Source organism: Meles meles, chromosome 4 (assembly GCF_922984935.1).
Source record: "Meles meles chromosome 4, mMelMel3.1 paternal haplotype, whole genome shotgun sequence".
Taxonomy (NCBI): Eukaryota; Metazoa; Chordata; class Mammalia; order Carnivora; family Mustelidae; genus Meles; species Meles meles.
The window spans coordinates 65,710,538-65,727,809 of record NC_060069.1 but is presented as its reverse complement, the minus strand read 5'-3'; the positions used below and the strand labels follow the sequence as shown (position 1 = coordinate 65,727,809).

The window sequence follows — 17,272 nt, the reverse complement described above, 5'->3', positions numbered from 1 at the left end:
TATTTTTAAGAGATAATGTTATACGGCATTGTATTTAGAAACTGAAGAAAATAAAAGATTGTTTTCACAATAGCTTTAGTAATTACAGGACAAAGGATAAATTCTTGGCTAGACTTTACAGGAAAGAAAAAATCTCACGGTGGCCGCAGGAGGCAGCAGGAAGCAATTTACTTTGGCTCCCAGAGATTCTAGAATCTCCTGACATATTTTTACATTTGTTCAAATGTAAACTTATATTAGAAAAAAAAAAGGTCCGAGGAAACACTAAGAATTTATCCTAATTACCGGTGAAATTCTCCAGACCAGAGCAGTGCTTACATACACTAGAATTTAAATAAGCGGCTGCTGGTTTGAAGTCCACCTGGAGAGCCACGAGTTCCTCTGCCCAGGGCCCCTCCAGGCCAACACAATTACCAAAGTCAAAACCTCTGAAGCCAACTTTAAATAACATTCCTAAAGCAGAAAGTACGCAGGCAGGAAAATCTTCCAGCTTCCAGCAAGAAGTGAAGAAAAATTCAACCGTGGGAGCACTGATTTAAAGGATTTAGTGACGCTAAAAAAAAAAAAAAAAAAAAAAAAAAAAAGCTGCCGAGACGGAGAAATACACTCAAACTTGACTCAGGAAATGGGAAGTTTATTGAGTAAACTAGCGGTAGCCACACACACACCTGCCTCCCCCAAGGAAGAACAGGAACTATCGCCACTGCCTCCAGGTCACATCCGGGTACTTCTCTACAAACTCCTGACGTTCCGACGGGCAAAGCCGTTAGGTTTATTTGAAACACACGCAGAGCCAATCCATCTGCGCCTGGGGGGAGGGTGCGGAGAGCAGTGGCCAATCACCGCCCCTGTGGAGACCGCAGCCTATGGGAAGGAGGTTGACATCACGCGCCAATCGGCATGGCTTTTAGAGAAAGAGGCTCATTTTTTGAATTGGTTGTGGCTGACACCCGCGAGTAATGGCGGTACGAGTAAGGGAAATCAGTGCTTGAACAGGTGGACTTCCGAGGCGTTTTTTGAGAGTGGTGAGGACTTTGTGGATGTGGGTAGGGGAGGTGGGAGTGCGCCAACGTCCCCGGAGCATTGGGCTCCTTTTCTTGTCGGACTGCCCCACCCCGATGACCGCGAATTCCGAAGCACCCCTGCTCAGGCTTCCTGGCTCTGGAAACTCCTCCACCGCACTCCCAACAGCTAGGCAGTGACGCGCAGTGGGATCCCGAAGTCCTTCTGGTCGTTGGGCATCTTCATCCCTCACCTGGTGAGATATTTCTTGCGGAAGAAGGTCTGGGTGAAGGGAGGGAGTTGGGAAGAGTGGTCTCGACAAGCCTCCTGGTCCCTGCGGTTCTGGCTGCCCACAGTTGCTGCCTTTGGGGGCTTATCTTAGAGTGCTTAGTGGTTTCGCTCTAGGATTCTTCTTGGTGTCTTCTGTGTAGGAAGTAGACTTTTTTAGTTTTTAAAAACGCCAGCCCATTCTGGCCTCCGCCTAACACCGCCCCCCCCCCCCCCCCCCCCGGCCCGCTTGCGCCTTCCTCCGGGGTACAGATTTATTTGGCTTTGTGGTTAAAACTGGAGCCTCTGGAATCAGCCCGGGTTTGAATCCCTGTTTTACTGACTTGGATGGTTACCTGACCTCTCTTTTCTAGGCTTCTTTATGAGATGGAGACAGTAATAGTACCTGCCTCTTAGAATGGTTTCAAAGATTAATACAAGTAAAAGACTTAGAGCAATGTCACATATTAAGCGTTAAATATGAACAATAATGTTTTTAATGTTAACACTAATGTTATTGTTGTCAGTAACCCCACCATCAAATCCAGTATTTCGTTTAGCTCTTCTGAAAGATGATTACCTAAAAAAATAAGTAAAAAGAAACCTAAAGTGGATATTTGTTTAAGTGACAGATTTCTCTTTGGAATGAAAAGAGGCATGTGTTGTAGTTATTTAGTCAAAAGCTGCTTGATTATGTTCTTGGATGAGAAATAAGCTGTTTAGGTTTATGAACACTAATCCTCATATACAAGTTTACAGAATACATGAATGTGAAAAAGTAATGAGTGCATTTCCGTTTTTAAACAGAGTGCTGGATGTTGTCATCAACTTTCCATGCAACTCTTTTTCCCTAAAATTTGAAGCTATTTCAGCAATAAACTGATCATAGACAGACACAGTTATTAATTTTTAATTACCTATTTTGATGGCTTTTAAACAGGCATAAGAGAAAATGTAAACTCATAAGGTGTTTTTGATTATTAAAACCTCCCTCCTTCATTCTTTAAAGTATGTTGGTTTTTCTCTTGGCTTTTTTTAAGGTTCTTTTAAGGGAACTCTGAGTGATAGCCTTTGTAGAATCTTTCTTACTGAGAACGATTAAGTGCAAGAGACTTAAAAAAAAAATAAGGGCTGGATAGAATTTGTCATTGATTCTAAGTAGAGACTGTTACTAACAACTAATGGGGCATTCTTTTGGAGAGCCTTAGAATAATGATTGCTATGGATGTATGGTAAGACAATAAAAAATGTTCCCATTGTGAATATTATGAAAGTTAATAATTGCCACTCTTCTAAGATGCTGTCTATTCCGTTTTCATCACAACTGGATTTGAGTTGTGCTATTTTCTTGGATGTGGAAACCGAGTGCAGAGTTGAGACAGGAAGCTGGGTTTCCTGGCTCTGAAGTGTGAGCCTAACAGTTATGCTTAGGTATTTGGATATTGTTAGTGTGCATATATTCATGCTACTTAGCATCAACATCTGGATATGATGTTAATGACACCTTAACTAAATGCTATTTCTCCATAGCATATAGTTTACTTAAACCATTACTTTGATAAAAAGCTGGTGGAAGATATTTATTTTATTAATGTAAAAAAAGTAGGAGGCTAAAGTAGGTCAGACATGTACCACATAAAGATAGGCCCTCCTCTTTCTATTTGCCCAATATTCTGGAAATTATCTTGAGGATGATAAGCTTACATCATACCCTCGATTGAATTGATAAAAATTCATTTAACTTTTTCTTTATTTCCTATTTGCTTAGTTTTTCAACTCTTAAGTCCTGAAGTCTTAAAAAAAAAAAAAAAAAGGTTTCCTTAAATGTTCAGAGTCATATTGGCATTAACCCATGTGTAATTTTCTTGTTAAATCTTTTAAAGGAGAGATGATAGTAAATTAATAAGAAAATACAGATGAGAGAGCAATCTCTCATGAGATATACAGAGACATCTGCAGAGAATGAGTCAAAAGCAGTGGGTTGGGAGTTGAAAGTTGTGCTAGGTGGAGAATTGAGTACTAGTCAGTGTAACTAGGTGTGTGGAGTAAATCGTGATCTGTGTTTGATGCTGAAAATACATTGTGGCTGGAGCATAGGATATACGTGGACTGTGGGAATTAAACAGGAGATGAGGTTGAAGAGGTGGGCTAGGATGAAACTGTACACCTACACCTGATGATGAATTTGGAATTGACAATATAGGGAAGAGTGTTCATGGAAGTTTAAGCAGGAAAGTGATATGGTCACATTTGTTTTTAGGATGTTAAAGTTGTTTGGAGCTTTTGTATTTGACCAAGTGGCTATTGTAACGTTGAGCATAGAGAAGTGGGGCCAGGTCTCAGCTCCTTTTTCTAAAATTTGAAGCTGTTTTGGCAATAAATTAACAATCAGATAACCCAGTGAGGTTCCAGAATACTTGAGATAGGATTGGTAGGATTTTGGGGGAGGGCAAAAAAAGTAGAAGGAAGAGTAAGGATAGATCTAGTTTTTGACAGGGATTATTTGAGCGATGATGGTAGTATTGTAAATGAAGATAGGATGAAGAATGGATTGGTTAAGGCAAAGGGGTGGAGAAGGAAGGAGATAGAATATTTATAATCACCTTCTGAATTTTCATTATGTCAGGTAATGTTCTGAGTACTTTTCATACGTTGTTAATTTTACTATATTCCTATCAGTCAAGTAGTAGTATCTTTATTTTACAGAAGGGGAAACTGAGGCTCAGAAGTTGAATGACATTTCTTTGGTTCAGTGTTAAGAAAAATGAGTAATGCTACTTTTTATAAATTCTAGATATAAAAGTAGAGCCTCTAACACATGTTTTTGTCCAATGCTCATGTATTTTTATTCAATCTTTATTTTTTTCAGCCAACAGAGAAGAGTACTAATAATGGCTGACAATAGTGTCTTAACATCTACTACTGGGAGGACAAGCTTGGCAGACTCCTCTATTTTTGATTCTAAAGTTACTGAAATTTCTAAGGAAAATGTATTTATTGGATCTGCTTCATATGTTGAAGGTAAACCTATTAATCGGCTTTAGAACAGCAAATCACTGTTTTAGTCCTAAACTTTCTGACTAGAAATTTAGAATTTAACTATAATACTGTTAAGCTACAGTCTAGTTATTCAGTAAATATTTGTTGACAATCTCTTTATACTTTGCAGATTTTTTAGAGTTTTTACTTCAAATCAGTTAGTTAATATACAGTGTTATATTAGTTTCAGGTGTATAATATAGTAATTCAGTACTTCCATACATCACCCTGTGCTCATCACATATTTAAACTGCCCCCCCATCAGTTTGTTTTCTATAATTAAGAGTTTGTTTTTTCTTTGTCTCTCTCTCTTTTTTTTCCACTATGCTTGTTTATTAAATTTCACACGAGTGAAATTATATGGTATTTGTCTTTCTCTGACTGACTTAGTTCTCTTGGCATTATACCGTCTAACATCATCCATGTTGTTGCAAATGGCAACATTTCATTCTTTTTATGGCTGAGTAATAGTTAATTATATTTATATGCCACATCTTTATCTGTTTACCAATTGATGATGGATATACTTGGCTTTCATAATTTGGCTATTGTAGATAAAGCTGCTATAAACATACGGGTGTGTATATCTCTTTGAATTAGTATTCTTGTATTCTTTGGATAAATACCCAGTAGTGCAGTTGATGGTTCATAAGGTAGCTCTATCTTTAACTTTATGAAGAACCTCCATACTGTTTTCCACAGCGGCTTTATCAGTTTGCATCCCCACTAACTGCACGAGAGGGTTTCTTTCTCCACCTCCTCACCAACATCTTTTATTTCTTGTGGTGTTGATTTTAGCCACTTATACTGTATAGATTTTTGATTATTGTTTGGATTAATGCTTCCCAGCTTTGAAGGAGAAAGCACCTTATTTTTGAATATTACTTTTCTATATATGAGGGCAGCCCAGCTGCAACATTGTTAGAATTTATCCAGTTATGACTGGTTAGGTGAAAAGCTACTTCTTCCCTTAACCACTTTATAAATGGGTCTGTCCTAAAGTTGCATGTGCTGTTGAAGAGAATGGCTTTGTAAAATAGTGAATGCTTTTTTTAGTTACGAGGAGTGCTAATGTCTGTATACTCCATGGCAATTTGTTTTTTCTTTAAAGTGATAGATGGCCAAATTTTAAAAATAAACTGAGAATTAGTTGTTTTAGTTTTAGAGAATGTTATGATCTCCTCAAAGATGGAAAAACATGCCAGATATAGCCAAAAGAGGGATTAGGAACTGCTTTTTTTTTTAGTTAACACATAACATATTATTTATTTCAGGGGTACAGGTCTGTGATTCATTAATTCACAGAACTCACCATAGCACATACCCTCCACAATGTCCATCACCCAGCCACCCCATCCCTTCCACCCCCTTCCCCTCCAGCAACCCTCAGTTTGTTTACTGAGAGTAAGAGTCTCTTATGGTTTGTCTCCCTCTCTGGTTTCATATTGTTTCATTTTTCCCTCCCTTCTCCTATGATCCTCTGTCTTGTTTCTCAATTCCTCATATCAGTGAGATCGTATGATAATTGTCTTTCTCTGATTGACTTATTTCGCTTAGGATAATACTCTCTAGCTCCATCCTCGTCGTTGCAAAAGGCAAGATTTCTCTTTTTTTGGCTGCATAGCATTTCACTGTTCCATTGTATATCTATTAATGGACATCTGGGCCCTTTCCTTCATTTGGCTATTGTGGACATTACTGCTATAAACATTGCAGTGTAGGTGCCCCTTTGGATCATTGCATTTATATCTTTAGGGGAAATACCCAATAGTGCAGTTGCTGGGTCATAGGGTAGCTCTATTTTCAACTTTTTGAGGAACCTCCATACTGTTTTCCAGAGTGGCTGCACCAGCTTGCATTCCCACCAACAGCGTAGGAGGGTTCCCCTTTCTCCACATCCTCGCCAACATCTGTTGTTTCCTGACTTGTTAATTTTAGCCATTCTGACTGGTATGAGGTGGTATGTCAATGTGTTTTTGATATGTATTTCCCTGACACTGAGTGACGTGGAGCGCTTTGTCATATGTCTGTTGGCCATTTGGATGTCTTATTTGCAGAAATGTCTGTTCATGTCTTCCGTCCATTTCTTGATTAGAGTATTTGTTCTTTGGGTGTTGAGTTTGATAAGTTCTTTATAGATTTTGGATACTAGCCCTTTATCTGATATGTCATTTTCGAATATCTTCTCCCATTCTGTCAGTTGTCTTTTGGTTTTGTTGATAGTTTTCTTTGCTGTGCAAAAGCTTTTGATCTTGATGAAGTCCCAGTAGTTCATTTTTGCCCTTGCTTCCCTTGCCTTTGGCGATGTTTCTAGGAAGAAGTTGCTGCAGCTGAGATCGAAGAGATTGCTGCCTGTGTTCTCCTCAAGGATTTTGATGGATTCCTTTCTCACATTGAGGTCTTTCATCCATTTTGAGTCTATTGTTGCGTGTGGTGTAAGGAAATGGTCCAATTTCATTTTTCTGCATGTGGCTGTCCAGTTTTCCCAACACCATTTGTTGAAGAGGCTGTCTTTTTTCCATTGGACGTTCTTTCCTGCTTTGTTGAAGATTAGTTGACCATAGAGTTGAGGGTCCATTTCTGGGCTCTCTATTCTGTTCCAGTGATCTATGTGTCTGTTTTTGTGCCAGTACCATAGTGTCTTGATGATTACAGCTGTGTAATAGACCTTGAAGTCTGGAATTGTGATGCTGCAAGCTATAGTTTTCTTTGTCAACATTCCTCTGGCTATTTGGGGTCTTTTCTGGTTCCATAAAAATTTTAGGATTATTTTTTCCATTTCTTTGAAAAAAAATTCATGGAATTTTGATAGGGATTGCATTAAATGTGTAAATTGCTCTAGGTAGCATAGACATTTTCACAGTATTTGTTCTTCTAATCCATGAGCATGGAACATTTTTCCATTTCTTTGTGTCTTCCTCAGTTTCTCTCATGAGTATTCTATAGTTTTCTGAGTACAGATTCTTTGTCTCTTTGGTTAGATTTATTCCTAGGTATCTTATGGTTTTGGGTGCAATTGTAAATGGGATCAACTCTTTAGGAACTGCTGGTTTTGATATTAGTACCTGATAAATATATTTAAATATTTTTAATTTTAATAGAAGAAATGCCTCAAATTGAAACAAGAATGATATTGGTTCAGGGAGCTGGAAAACAAGAAGAACTTATAAAAGCTTTAAAGGTATGGAATTTTAGACTTTTTTTTTTTTAAGGAAAGGCTATTTTTCTTCCATCAGTGCTTAAATAATTTTATAGCTTTCTTAATCTTATACATAAGTCTCTTTTCCACAGACTATTAAAATAATGGAAGTCCCTGTTATAAAGATAAGAGAAAGTTGTCCTGGAAAGTCGGATGAAAAATTAATAAAAAGTGTTGTTAATATGGTAGGTCAAGCATTTCATTGCATGTGGCATGCTGCACTACTCTTGATTGTGTTCTTAAATTCCGTTTAATGGTGATGGGACCTATATACCAGCTCTGTTAGTTTGTGAGGACTGCCATAACAAAATACCAAGACTGGGTGGCTTAAAAAACAGAAATGTATTTTCTCAAAGTTCTGGAGACTTGAAGTCTCAAATCAAGGTGTTGGCAAGTTTGTTTTTTCTTTGGGTCTCTCTCCTTGGCTTGCAGATGGCCACCACTTTTTTGTTATGTCTTCACTTGGCCCTTCTGGCATGCACATCCCTGATAACTCTGTGTCTAAATTTCCTCTTCCAGTAAATATACCTGTTAGATCGGATTAGGGCCCACCTAGTGACCTCATTTAACCTAAATTACCTCTTAAAAGTCCCTGTATTCAAATACAGTCTCATTTTGAGGTACGGGGGTTAGGACTTCAATGTGAATTTCGAGGATACACAATTCAGCTCATTACATCAGCCTAGCAAATAAAGTCCAAACAATTTACCTATTCAGAATTTTCTTTTAAATGATGCCATTCTTTTTGCAAAGGAGTCATGTAAGTGCTTAAATATCTTCATTTTTTTAATAGATGTATATTATAAAATGTTAAACCGTAAATTAGCCTTTTTATAGTCTACATTTGCCACATGACAACTACCTATATGTTTCCTATCTTTCTTTTATTTCCTTCATATATACTGAAATGATTAAGTTAATCTTCACCCTACTTGTAGATATTAAGTGTGATAGTATTTTTTCTATTTTTATTTCTATAAATCATTCTGAAGTTGGTTGTGCAGGAAGAACTGTTAAATGTTGCATCATTTTCTTAGTGAGAATAAAAAGTAATAGTGGACATCTTTCTAATGCATCTTACTATCAAAATTTGTATACTTAAAAGAAATCATCATTTTAGTTTTATATGTGTATTAGATGATTTATAATGAGTAAGCCATGTCAAAAGGCATGCTTTTATAATACTAATATTCAAAATTTAATATCAATATAGATGGAGATATGTTTATATAAAAATACAAATAAGTAGAGAAATAAGGCTGCTCACTATTAAGTATAATGCTTATTACACAATAAAAGTACTATTTAAATTTAAAAGTTTACCACAAATATAAAAATAAAAGTATCGATAGTTAATTGATTTTTAGATGTTATTTAGAGTTAAATGAATTAATTTTGTAATCTACAAATAATTTTTATTTCTAATAACCACCTGAAAAAAATCAAGGAAATTAAAGTACCCTTTGTAAAGATGGAATCACTGGAAGAACTTGAAAGTTTGGATTCTCCAGAATTTGAAAATGTATTTATAGTCATGGACTTCCAGGATTCTGTTTTTGATGAGTTACACAAGACTGATTGTAGAATTATTGGACCACCAGTTATCTTAAACTGTGCCCAAAAAGGAGAGGTAAGAAAATACACATTTATTATGACTTTCAAGGTTAAATTTTTATTCATGAATTTTGTGAAAATTCATAAGCAGAAAAGTCCTGTTAATTGTTGGGAATATGTAAGATTTAGGACAGGGGTAGTATTGGCTACTCTAATATAGTTTTAAAAATCTTTCTATTGTAACTTTTTGGAGTGAAAATCTAAGACTTTTGGAAGTTAAATAATGAAATTAACATATTTGTGTGTATGTATACATACATAAATATCTTAATACCTAAAATATCTTGGGAAGAAATAATTTATTAAACTTGGGTTCCAGAAATGTATATACATATATAAACTTACTTTCTTCCACAGAATAAATACACACTTCCATTTTTATTTGTTACTGCATGGTTTAAAATTAAAGAAATTATTTTAGCTTTTTTTTATATTGGACTGTAAATTTAAGTTTATTTATTTTAAGCAATCTCTACACCCAATATGGGGCTTGAACTCTCAACCCATAGGTAAGGAGTCTCATGCTCTTCCAATTAAGCCAGCCAGGTGCCCCAGTTTTTTGTTTTTAATAACATTTCAGTGTTAGAGTTGTAGTAGAGTTAGTCTGTATGCTTTGGTTTTGTTGCTACATTTTGCTGTTCTTAAGCTTGCCTTATTAACTTAAAATTGTTTAGATCAATTTTGTGCTTCTTTTGTTATAGATAGATACTTAGTAAAGTGCATGATAATTTTTAATTCTGTTTTGATTCAGAGGTGTTGCTTTCAAAAACCAAGTAAATCTTTCGAGATCAAAATTGTGAAATACTTGGATAATGGTGGAAATTATGTAACTATACCTATTTTTTAACCATTCATTTTCCATTATATATATATATATATCTCCCCATTGGTAAAGTTATTTACTATTTGCATGTTCTTAGCTCAAAAATTGGAATCATATTTGGTTCACGTATATGTGTAATTTATGTGGTGTTCGTTATAAAATATTTTGACCTGTTTTAATTTTAATTAGAATCATTTACAATAGTTTATGGAGTCTTAAATTTTTCCTAGTAGATAAAACTTTGAATGTGTCGAAGTATATTTTAGAACTGAAAGATTGCATATAAATATGTTTCATTTGCCAGTAGTTAAGTGTTTTAGATTATGTGTGTCAAATATGAATTGGGAGTTATGGGGGATTTTTGTATTATAAAACTTGTAATCTGCTTTTTGCTATTTTTTTGGTTGCATATTAAAAAATGCAAGAAATCTTTGGATTGACAAAGTTGATTGGCAAGAGGGGGAAATATGCTTTAGCTTGAAAAGATGTGTTCTCTTCTGTACTATAAACTCACAGATTTAAAATTGTTGTGTCCTTCAGCCTTTGCCTTTTTCATGTCGCCCACTCTATTGTACAAGCATGATGAATCTAGTACTATGCTTTACTGGATTTAGGAAAAAAGAGGAACTAGTAAGTATTTTAAAACATTCTATTTGAGGAATATTTTTTCTAGCCAAATCAATTTAAATTGATACTTTCTGGTTAATTATATCATGGTTTTATTTTAAACATATTGAAGGAGAATTTATGAATATAGTGTTTGAAATTTTATGTAGAAACATTCTGAGGAGCCTTGTAAAAAAAAACATTTTGTTTAGGCTGACAGGCATATGAATTAAGAGAAAAACTTCATTATTATTGGATCCATTTAAATTGTCTTTTTGTTAAATATCATTAGCCACATTATTTGAAGTTTTTGTTAATACATTGCAATTTTTTGTTATACAAATCCAGCCTTAAAGTATATTCATTGCTCTAGAGAATTCATAGGAACTTTTCTGATTCATAAAATTTTCTGTGTTGGAGCTAATGGGGTTTACTATAACTGTGGGAAGAGTCTTGGTGTTATATAACCTGGTGTTAAAAAAAATACTCTTCTGTTTAAGTTGTATGAAAGCCAGTTGTTTAATTAAGTTTTGGGTAATTATCTTTACTAGCTTATCTCTATGTATAATTTTTGCCTGTGCCAATTAGGCAATGATTTTTTAATTTTTTGACATAAAAGTCATAACTTTATAAAAATTCTTGTATGTACTTTATAAATAAAAATTATTCAGTAGATCCTAAATGACTTCTAAACATAATTTAAAATTTTGTTCAAATTAATCATAAAGTTAATGTTGCCTAACTTTTCTTTTGAGGTCAGATTGGTGACATTGGTTCATCACATGGGTGGAGTTATTCGAAAAGACTTTAATTCAAAAGTTACACATTTGGTGGCAAACTGTACACAAGGAGAAAAATTCAGGGTATGTAAACTTGGGTGCATTTCAGTATAGCATTTTGGAGGGGGATGGATTTAATAACAGCATTTTCATCCCATCTATTTTTCCCATAGGATCAGAAATTCAATTTTTGCTATATGTACATTTAGTAAAAATTTTAAATCAAAGGAGCGTGGCCCTTTTTAGGTTTTTAAGGAAGCAATGGTACCTGAGTTAGGTCTTGAAATAAGTAGGATTTGTGAATGAGTAGGATTATGGAAGTTTGGTAGATGGGTAACATTTCAGACAGTTGATTAATATTAGCAAAGTTTACTATAAGCATTGGTGAATAAGGGGGTTGGGAAGTGTTGAGCAGATATTTCACTCTTGTCTAAATGGTCTTAATAAGAACAAAGCTATGTTTTTATAAGATGATTGTAAGATTTAGTGCAAACTATAAAAGAGCAGGAGAAACTACTTTTATTAGAATTAAAATCTTAGTTTAAGATTGCACTTGAATATCTTAGGAAGAATTTATCACCTTGTTCCCACTCTCCATCAGTGTATTTATGTAACAAAGGGTAATTTTTGGGTAATGTTGAATTCCTGAAAGGTATACTTTCCAATTCATATCTTAGTTTTTCGTGACTGAATCAGGTATTTTCTTCTGTAGTCCTGTCTTGGGGTCAGTACTTCCAAGGAAGTAAACATAGAGAAATAGAAACATAGTAAAATAAAGATGAACTTAGCTTTAGAGTTATATTTACTTAAAATAAGGAAATTATTTAAAATAAGGAATCCTAACTTGTATGATTGAAAGACAGTTTTTGTGTTAATTTTTCTTTATATTTTGTCATAAAGCAGATGAATAATGATCTAAAGCTGCAAAAAACTATGTATAAAATTGCTTAGAAATTCCATGAATGCAGTTATTTAAGGTGAAAATTTATTGTAACTAATGTTTATATTTTTAGATTGCTGTGAGTCTGGGCACTCCAATTATGAAGTCAGAATGGATTTATAAAGCTTGGGAAAGGCGGAATGAACGGTAAGTGTTTAGAAATTCAGTAGTTCAGTATTTGAATTAAGTATGTTATAAAGATAAACCCAAGTGCCCAAACCCTTAAATTCATAGATAGTATAGACAAAATGAATTTAGTATTTAGGTAGCCTAAGGAATAAAGTCTAGGAGGAGAAAAGTTATAAAAATATTATAAAAAATTGAAAGTTGGAAGACATCTGTGATATCTTCAGACTCTTCCTTGTGAAATAATTTTGATTATCATTAGCATTTTAAAACTATTAGGTAAAAACTTAATGCATCTGGATATTTAGATTGTTACATTTTTTTTCACTGTGTTTTTCTGGTTACATTCTAAGTGGTGATTACAATTTATAACCTGTTAAGCTTTCCAACGTCAAAATTCCTTGCTATTCTACTACATCATTACTTAACATTTCATGAAACTATAAAACCCCTGGAATACAGAGAAAACTTCATATACAGAGTAAGGATTTGAATCTTTTTTTTTTTTTTAAGATTTTGTTTATTTGACAGAGAGGGATCACAAGTAGGCAGAGAGGCAGACAGAGAGAAAGGGGGGAAGCAGGCTCCCTGTGCTGAGCAGAGAGCCTGATCCCAGGTCCCTGAGATCAACCTGAGCTGAAGGCAGAGGCTTAACCCCTGAGCCACCCAGGCGCCCCAAGGATTTGAATCTTGTAAAGACTACTTGTGATCAAATTTTGTTAGAAGTTACTTCGGGGATGACCGAGGATGCACCAATTTTTTTTTTTTAACTGATGTTTTTGTGAACATTTCAGGACTACATGTAAAATATTTTCAACAAGTAGATATGCTGAAAACCTTGAGAATTATTATAGATTTATAAATTGATATACTTAACTGAATTTAAGTTAAGCTGGTTTTAGAAGAGTGTATTTTCTTTTTAGGGATTTCTGTGCTTCAGTTGATGACTTTAGAAATGAATTTAAAGTTCCTCCTTTTCAAGATTGCATTTTAAGTTTCTTAGGATTTTCAGATGAAGAAAAAACTAATATGGAAGAAATGACTAAAATGCAAGGTAGAATTTACTATAATTTTTTTATTTTTTATTTTTTTTTTTAAGAATGTACTATAATTTAAAAGTTATATTTTTTCCCTACTCTTGCTTAATCATCTCCTGGTGAATATGCCTCTTTAAAAATTCATGTTTGGAGATAAATAGTTCGGTTTATTTATGCTTGCATGTATTTCTCTTTAGGAGGTAACTGTTTACCCGTTGGAGATGAAAGGTGCACTCACCTTGTAGTTGAAGAGAATGTAGTAAAAGAACTTCCATTTGAACCTTCGAAAAAACTTTATGTTGTCAAGCAGGAGGCAAGTAATTTTATAATACAATTGGCTCTTTTTTTTTAAGATTTTTATTTATTTATTTGACAGAGAGAGGTCACAAGCAGACGGTGGGGGTGGGGTGGGAAGCAGGCTCCCCGCTGAGCAGAGAGCCCGATTCAGGACTCGATCCCAGGACCCTGAGATTGTGACCTGAGCCGAAGGCAGAGGCTTAACCCACTGAGCCACTCAGGTCCCCCTGGCTTTTTTTTTTTTTTAAATATATAGAGTTTTATTTTTATTTTATTTTTTATCTAAAGTAAGCGCCACACCCAAGGCGGGACTTGAACTCATGACCCCGAAATTGAGAGTTGCGTGTTCTACCAAATGAGTCAGCTAGAAACTCCAAGATTGGTTTTTTAAAAATACTACTAACCGCTTCTCTGATAAGATAAATTCTTAATTAAATTTTTTTTTCTCCTACCTAGTGGTTCTGGGGGAGCATTCAAATGGATGCCCGAGCTGGAGAAACTATGTATTTATATGAAAAGGTATGCTTTTTTGGTCCATTAGTCATTTGTTCTGTGAATTTGATTGTGTAAAGATAACATTTCTGTCCGAAAGAGCATGGTAGAATTGGCATATCAGTCATCTTTTATGTCATGTTTAAGAGTTTGAGAATAATTGAACAATTAGATATTGAGTAACAGTTTGTATAGATTTAAGTAAAACTAATGCAATAGAATTACTTTAATCTAATATATGTCATTTTGTGGTACTTCTTAGTGATGCCATTATGAACAATAAAATCCTATCTTTAGAAACTGAGAACCTTAAGGGAAAAATAGATAATACAATTATAGTGCAGAATATGTACTATAGTTGAGTAATTACTTTAACTAGCTTCACTTAGAGACTCGGGCAGGACTGAAAAGAGCAAATAAATGTTGAGCCAACTTTCTAGGCTAATCTTGTAAGGACATTCAACTTTGATAGCAGGTGGAGATGGTGTGAAGCTTGAAAGTATATTGAAATAGCAGGTAGTTTAGTATGGCTCCAGAAAAAGAGTATGGGAAAGAAGGCCAACAAATAAAGCTTATGATTTAGGTAGAACTAAGGAGTTTTTTATAATGGTAAAGAATTTGTTAAGTATTGGGGACCATTGAAGAATTTTTTTTTTTTAATATTTTATTTACTTGACAGAGAGAAATCACAACTAGGCAGAGAGACAGGCAGAGAGAGAGGAGGAAGCAGGCTCCCCGCGGAGCAGAGAGCCTGATGCGGGGCTCAATCCCAGGACCCTGAGATCACGACCTGAGCTGAAGGCAGAGGCTTTAACCCACTGAGCCAGCCAGGCGCCCCACCATTGAAGAGTATTAAGGGAAGAGATGTCATTAGAAAACTGACTCTAGTAGTAAATTGTGGACAAGGAAAATGGAGCCTTCATGCTAGATTGGTGAAGAGTGGTATCATTCACCAAAATGTGGCATAAAGGCATAGAAGCAGACTTAAAGATTTTCTTTAGTTGGAGATTTAATTTGAATGGAATAATGAAGGTGAGGTGCAGATTTATTGTATTACTATAAAATCTAGATAGGTATTATATTGTCTTGTCTTCTGACTCTTGTTCTCAGCATAAGGCTCTTATCCATAAAGTTTAAAAACTGCTTAAAATTTCAGGAGAGAAATTTTAAAGTCAAATGTTATTTGGCAAATATTGGAGAGCAGTATGTCCAGGCACTGTGCTCAATGCTAAGGATGCAGTGAACAAACTATGAATGGTCCCTGCCCTCTGGAGTTTATGGCCTAATGCGGGACTAGACAGAAAACAAGCTTACAGACGAATATGGAATGGTGGTAGAGCTGTGAAGAAACAGAATGAGGTGCTTGGGGTTGGGCAATTACAGTGGTCCCTGGACTGTTGTGTTTTATGACTCTTCTAAATTACCTGGCAGAGTATGGAGTGGTAAAATTATTGTGTAGAATCCAGATTTTGTTAGACTTGTAAATATATTTTTCTTCTGTTCCTGTCTCAGTATAGAACCAAGGAAGTAAAATTGAGCTTTTGTCCTTTTGATTGCAGGCTAATACTCCTGAGCTCAAGAAATCAGTGTCACTGCTTTCCCTAAACACCCCAAACAGCAATCGCAAAAGACGTCGTTTAAAAGAGACCCTTGCTCAGCTTTCAAGAGAGACAGACATGTCACCTTTTCCTCCCCGTAAGCGCCCGTCAGCTGAACATTCCCTTTCTATAGGGTCACTCCTAGATATCTCCAACACACCAGAGTCTAGCATTAACTATGGAGGTAATTCACATTTAAAAAAATTGATCATTGAAATTTAGTGGAATGGAATAATTATTAGAATATAGATAAATCACTACCACAGGGAATATGAAAGGTTCTGCCTTTTATTACCTTTGTTCTAGCTGAGGAGAAAAGACACAGAAAAACGCTTCCATTTAATGATTGCTTATTATATGCCAAGTGTTTTCTATATTTTATTTGTATATCACTCTAGAAAATGATAGAGCTGTTCAAGGAGCAAATTCTTAATATTAGCAAAACAAGATCACAGAAGGTGTCACATGTATTATGGAGAAAATAGGTACGGTGAAATCTGTGGAGGGTGAGCTCAGTTTGTTCTCAAATGATATAGGAAGGCCCTACAATTAACACTTTCCTCATGATCATCAATTTTCCCCTGTATTTTTATTTTTTAATCTTTACACAAATATGTTGTTTTTTAGATTCAAGAAATAATCAAAACCTCTTGCCCCCATGACTCTCTCTACTTATTATTCCATTTCTCTTTTGCCTTTTATATGAGTACTCTTCAAAGATTTGCCTTGATCTGTTGTGTCATTTCCTTGCTTTTCATTGTCTTTTTCAACCCATTCCAACTGAACTTAAGCCCTTACTACGTGAAATTGCTCTTGGTGAGGAGACTGACAGTTTTTTTGTTTTTTTTAAATTTTATTTATTTATTTGAGAAAAAGCATGAGCCAGGGGAGGGGCAGAAGGACAAGCATAAGCCCTGCTGAGCCTAGAGGCTGACGTGGGGCTCAATCCCAGGACCCTAAGATCATGATCTGAGCCGAAGTCAGACACTTAACCAGCTGAGCCACGCAGGTGCCCCTAGACTGACAGTTTTTATGCCGTCAGCAACATTTAACACATGAATAGCTATTTCTTCCTGGATATAGTTCTTTTCTCTTAACTTTTGTACCTCATTTCTCATTCTCCTTTGCCTAACTTCTCCAGTTCTAACTGTTGAATGTTGTTCCTGAGTCATTTCTTCTCTATAGTATTCTCCCTAAGTGGTCTCATTGAATTCCGTGGCTTTAGAAACATTCATATGCTGTTAACTCTCCAATATGTCTTCTTCCCTGTCCAACTGCCTACTTAATACTTACTTGTCCTTGTCTAATACATATCTTAAATCTAACATAATCAAATTAAAACTCTGGATTTTGATACTCTCTACCACTCTCAACTCTATTCCTTTGCCACTCTTCCTTTATCAGACTTTTCTATAAAATGAATCTCTCTTAGATGATTATGTGGGTCTCCTAA

At 35.1% G+C, this 17,272-nt stretch overlaps 1 protein-coding gene across 6 annotated transcripts in view; it reads left to right on the top strand.

Annotated features, from left to right (window-relative positions):
* The first annotated feature begins 927 nt into the window (after window positions 1-927).
* Window positions 928-17,272, top strand: part of ECT2 (epithelial cell transforming 2) — a 62,586-nt gene continuing 46,241 nt past the window's right edge. For 2 of the 6 annotated variants that reach the window (XM_046001259.1, XM_046001264.1), the window contains exons 1-12: window positions 1,121-1,258; window positions 4,139-4,290; window positions 7,410-7,489; window positions 7,600-7,692; window positions 8,955-9,137; window positions 10,485-10,574; window positions 11,306-11,413; window positions 12,343-12,416; window positions 13,319-13,449; window positions 13,630-13,745; window positions 14,186-14,248; window positions 15,781-16,003. In XM_046001259.1, coding sequence (XP_045857215.1) covers window positions 4,161-4,290; window positions 7,410-7,489; window positions 7,600-7,692; window positions 8,955-9,137; window positions 10,485-10,574; window positions 11,306-11,413; window positions 12,343-12,416; window positions 13,319-13,449; window positions 13,630-13,745; window positions 14,186-14,248; window positions 15,781-16,003 — 1,291 coding nt within the window. In that variant the 5' untranslated portion in view covers window positions 1,121-1,258; window positions 4,139-4,160. Of the gene's footprint in view, window positions 1,026-1,120; window positions 1,259-4,138; window positions 4,291-7,409; window positions 7,490-7,599; window positions 7,693-8,954; window positions 9,138-10,484; window positions 10,575-11,305; window positions 11,414-12,342; window positions 12,417-13,318; window positions 13,450-13,629; window positions 13,746-14,185; window positions 14,249-15,780; window positions 16,004-17,272 lie in introns of those variants that run through there. The other 4 variants (XM_046001260.1, XM_046001261.1, XM_046001263.1 and 1 more) reach the window with 4 other exon arrangements.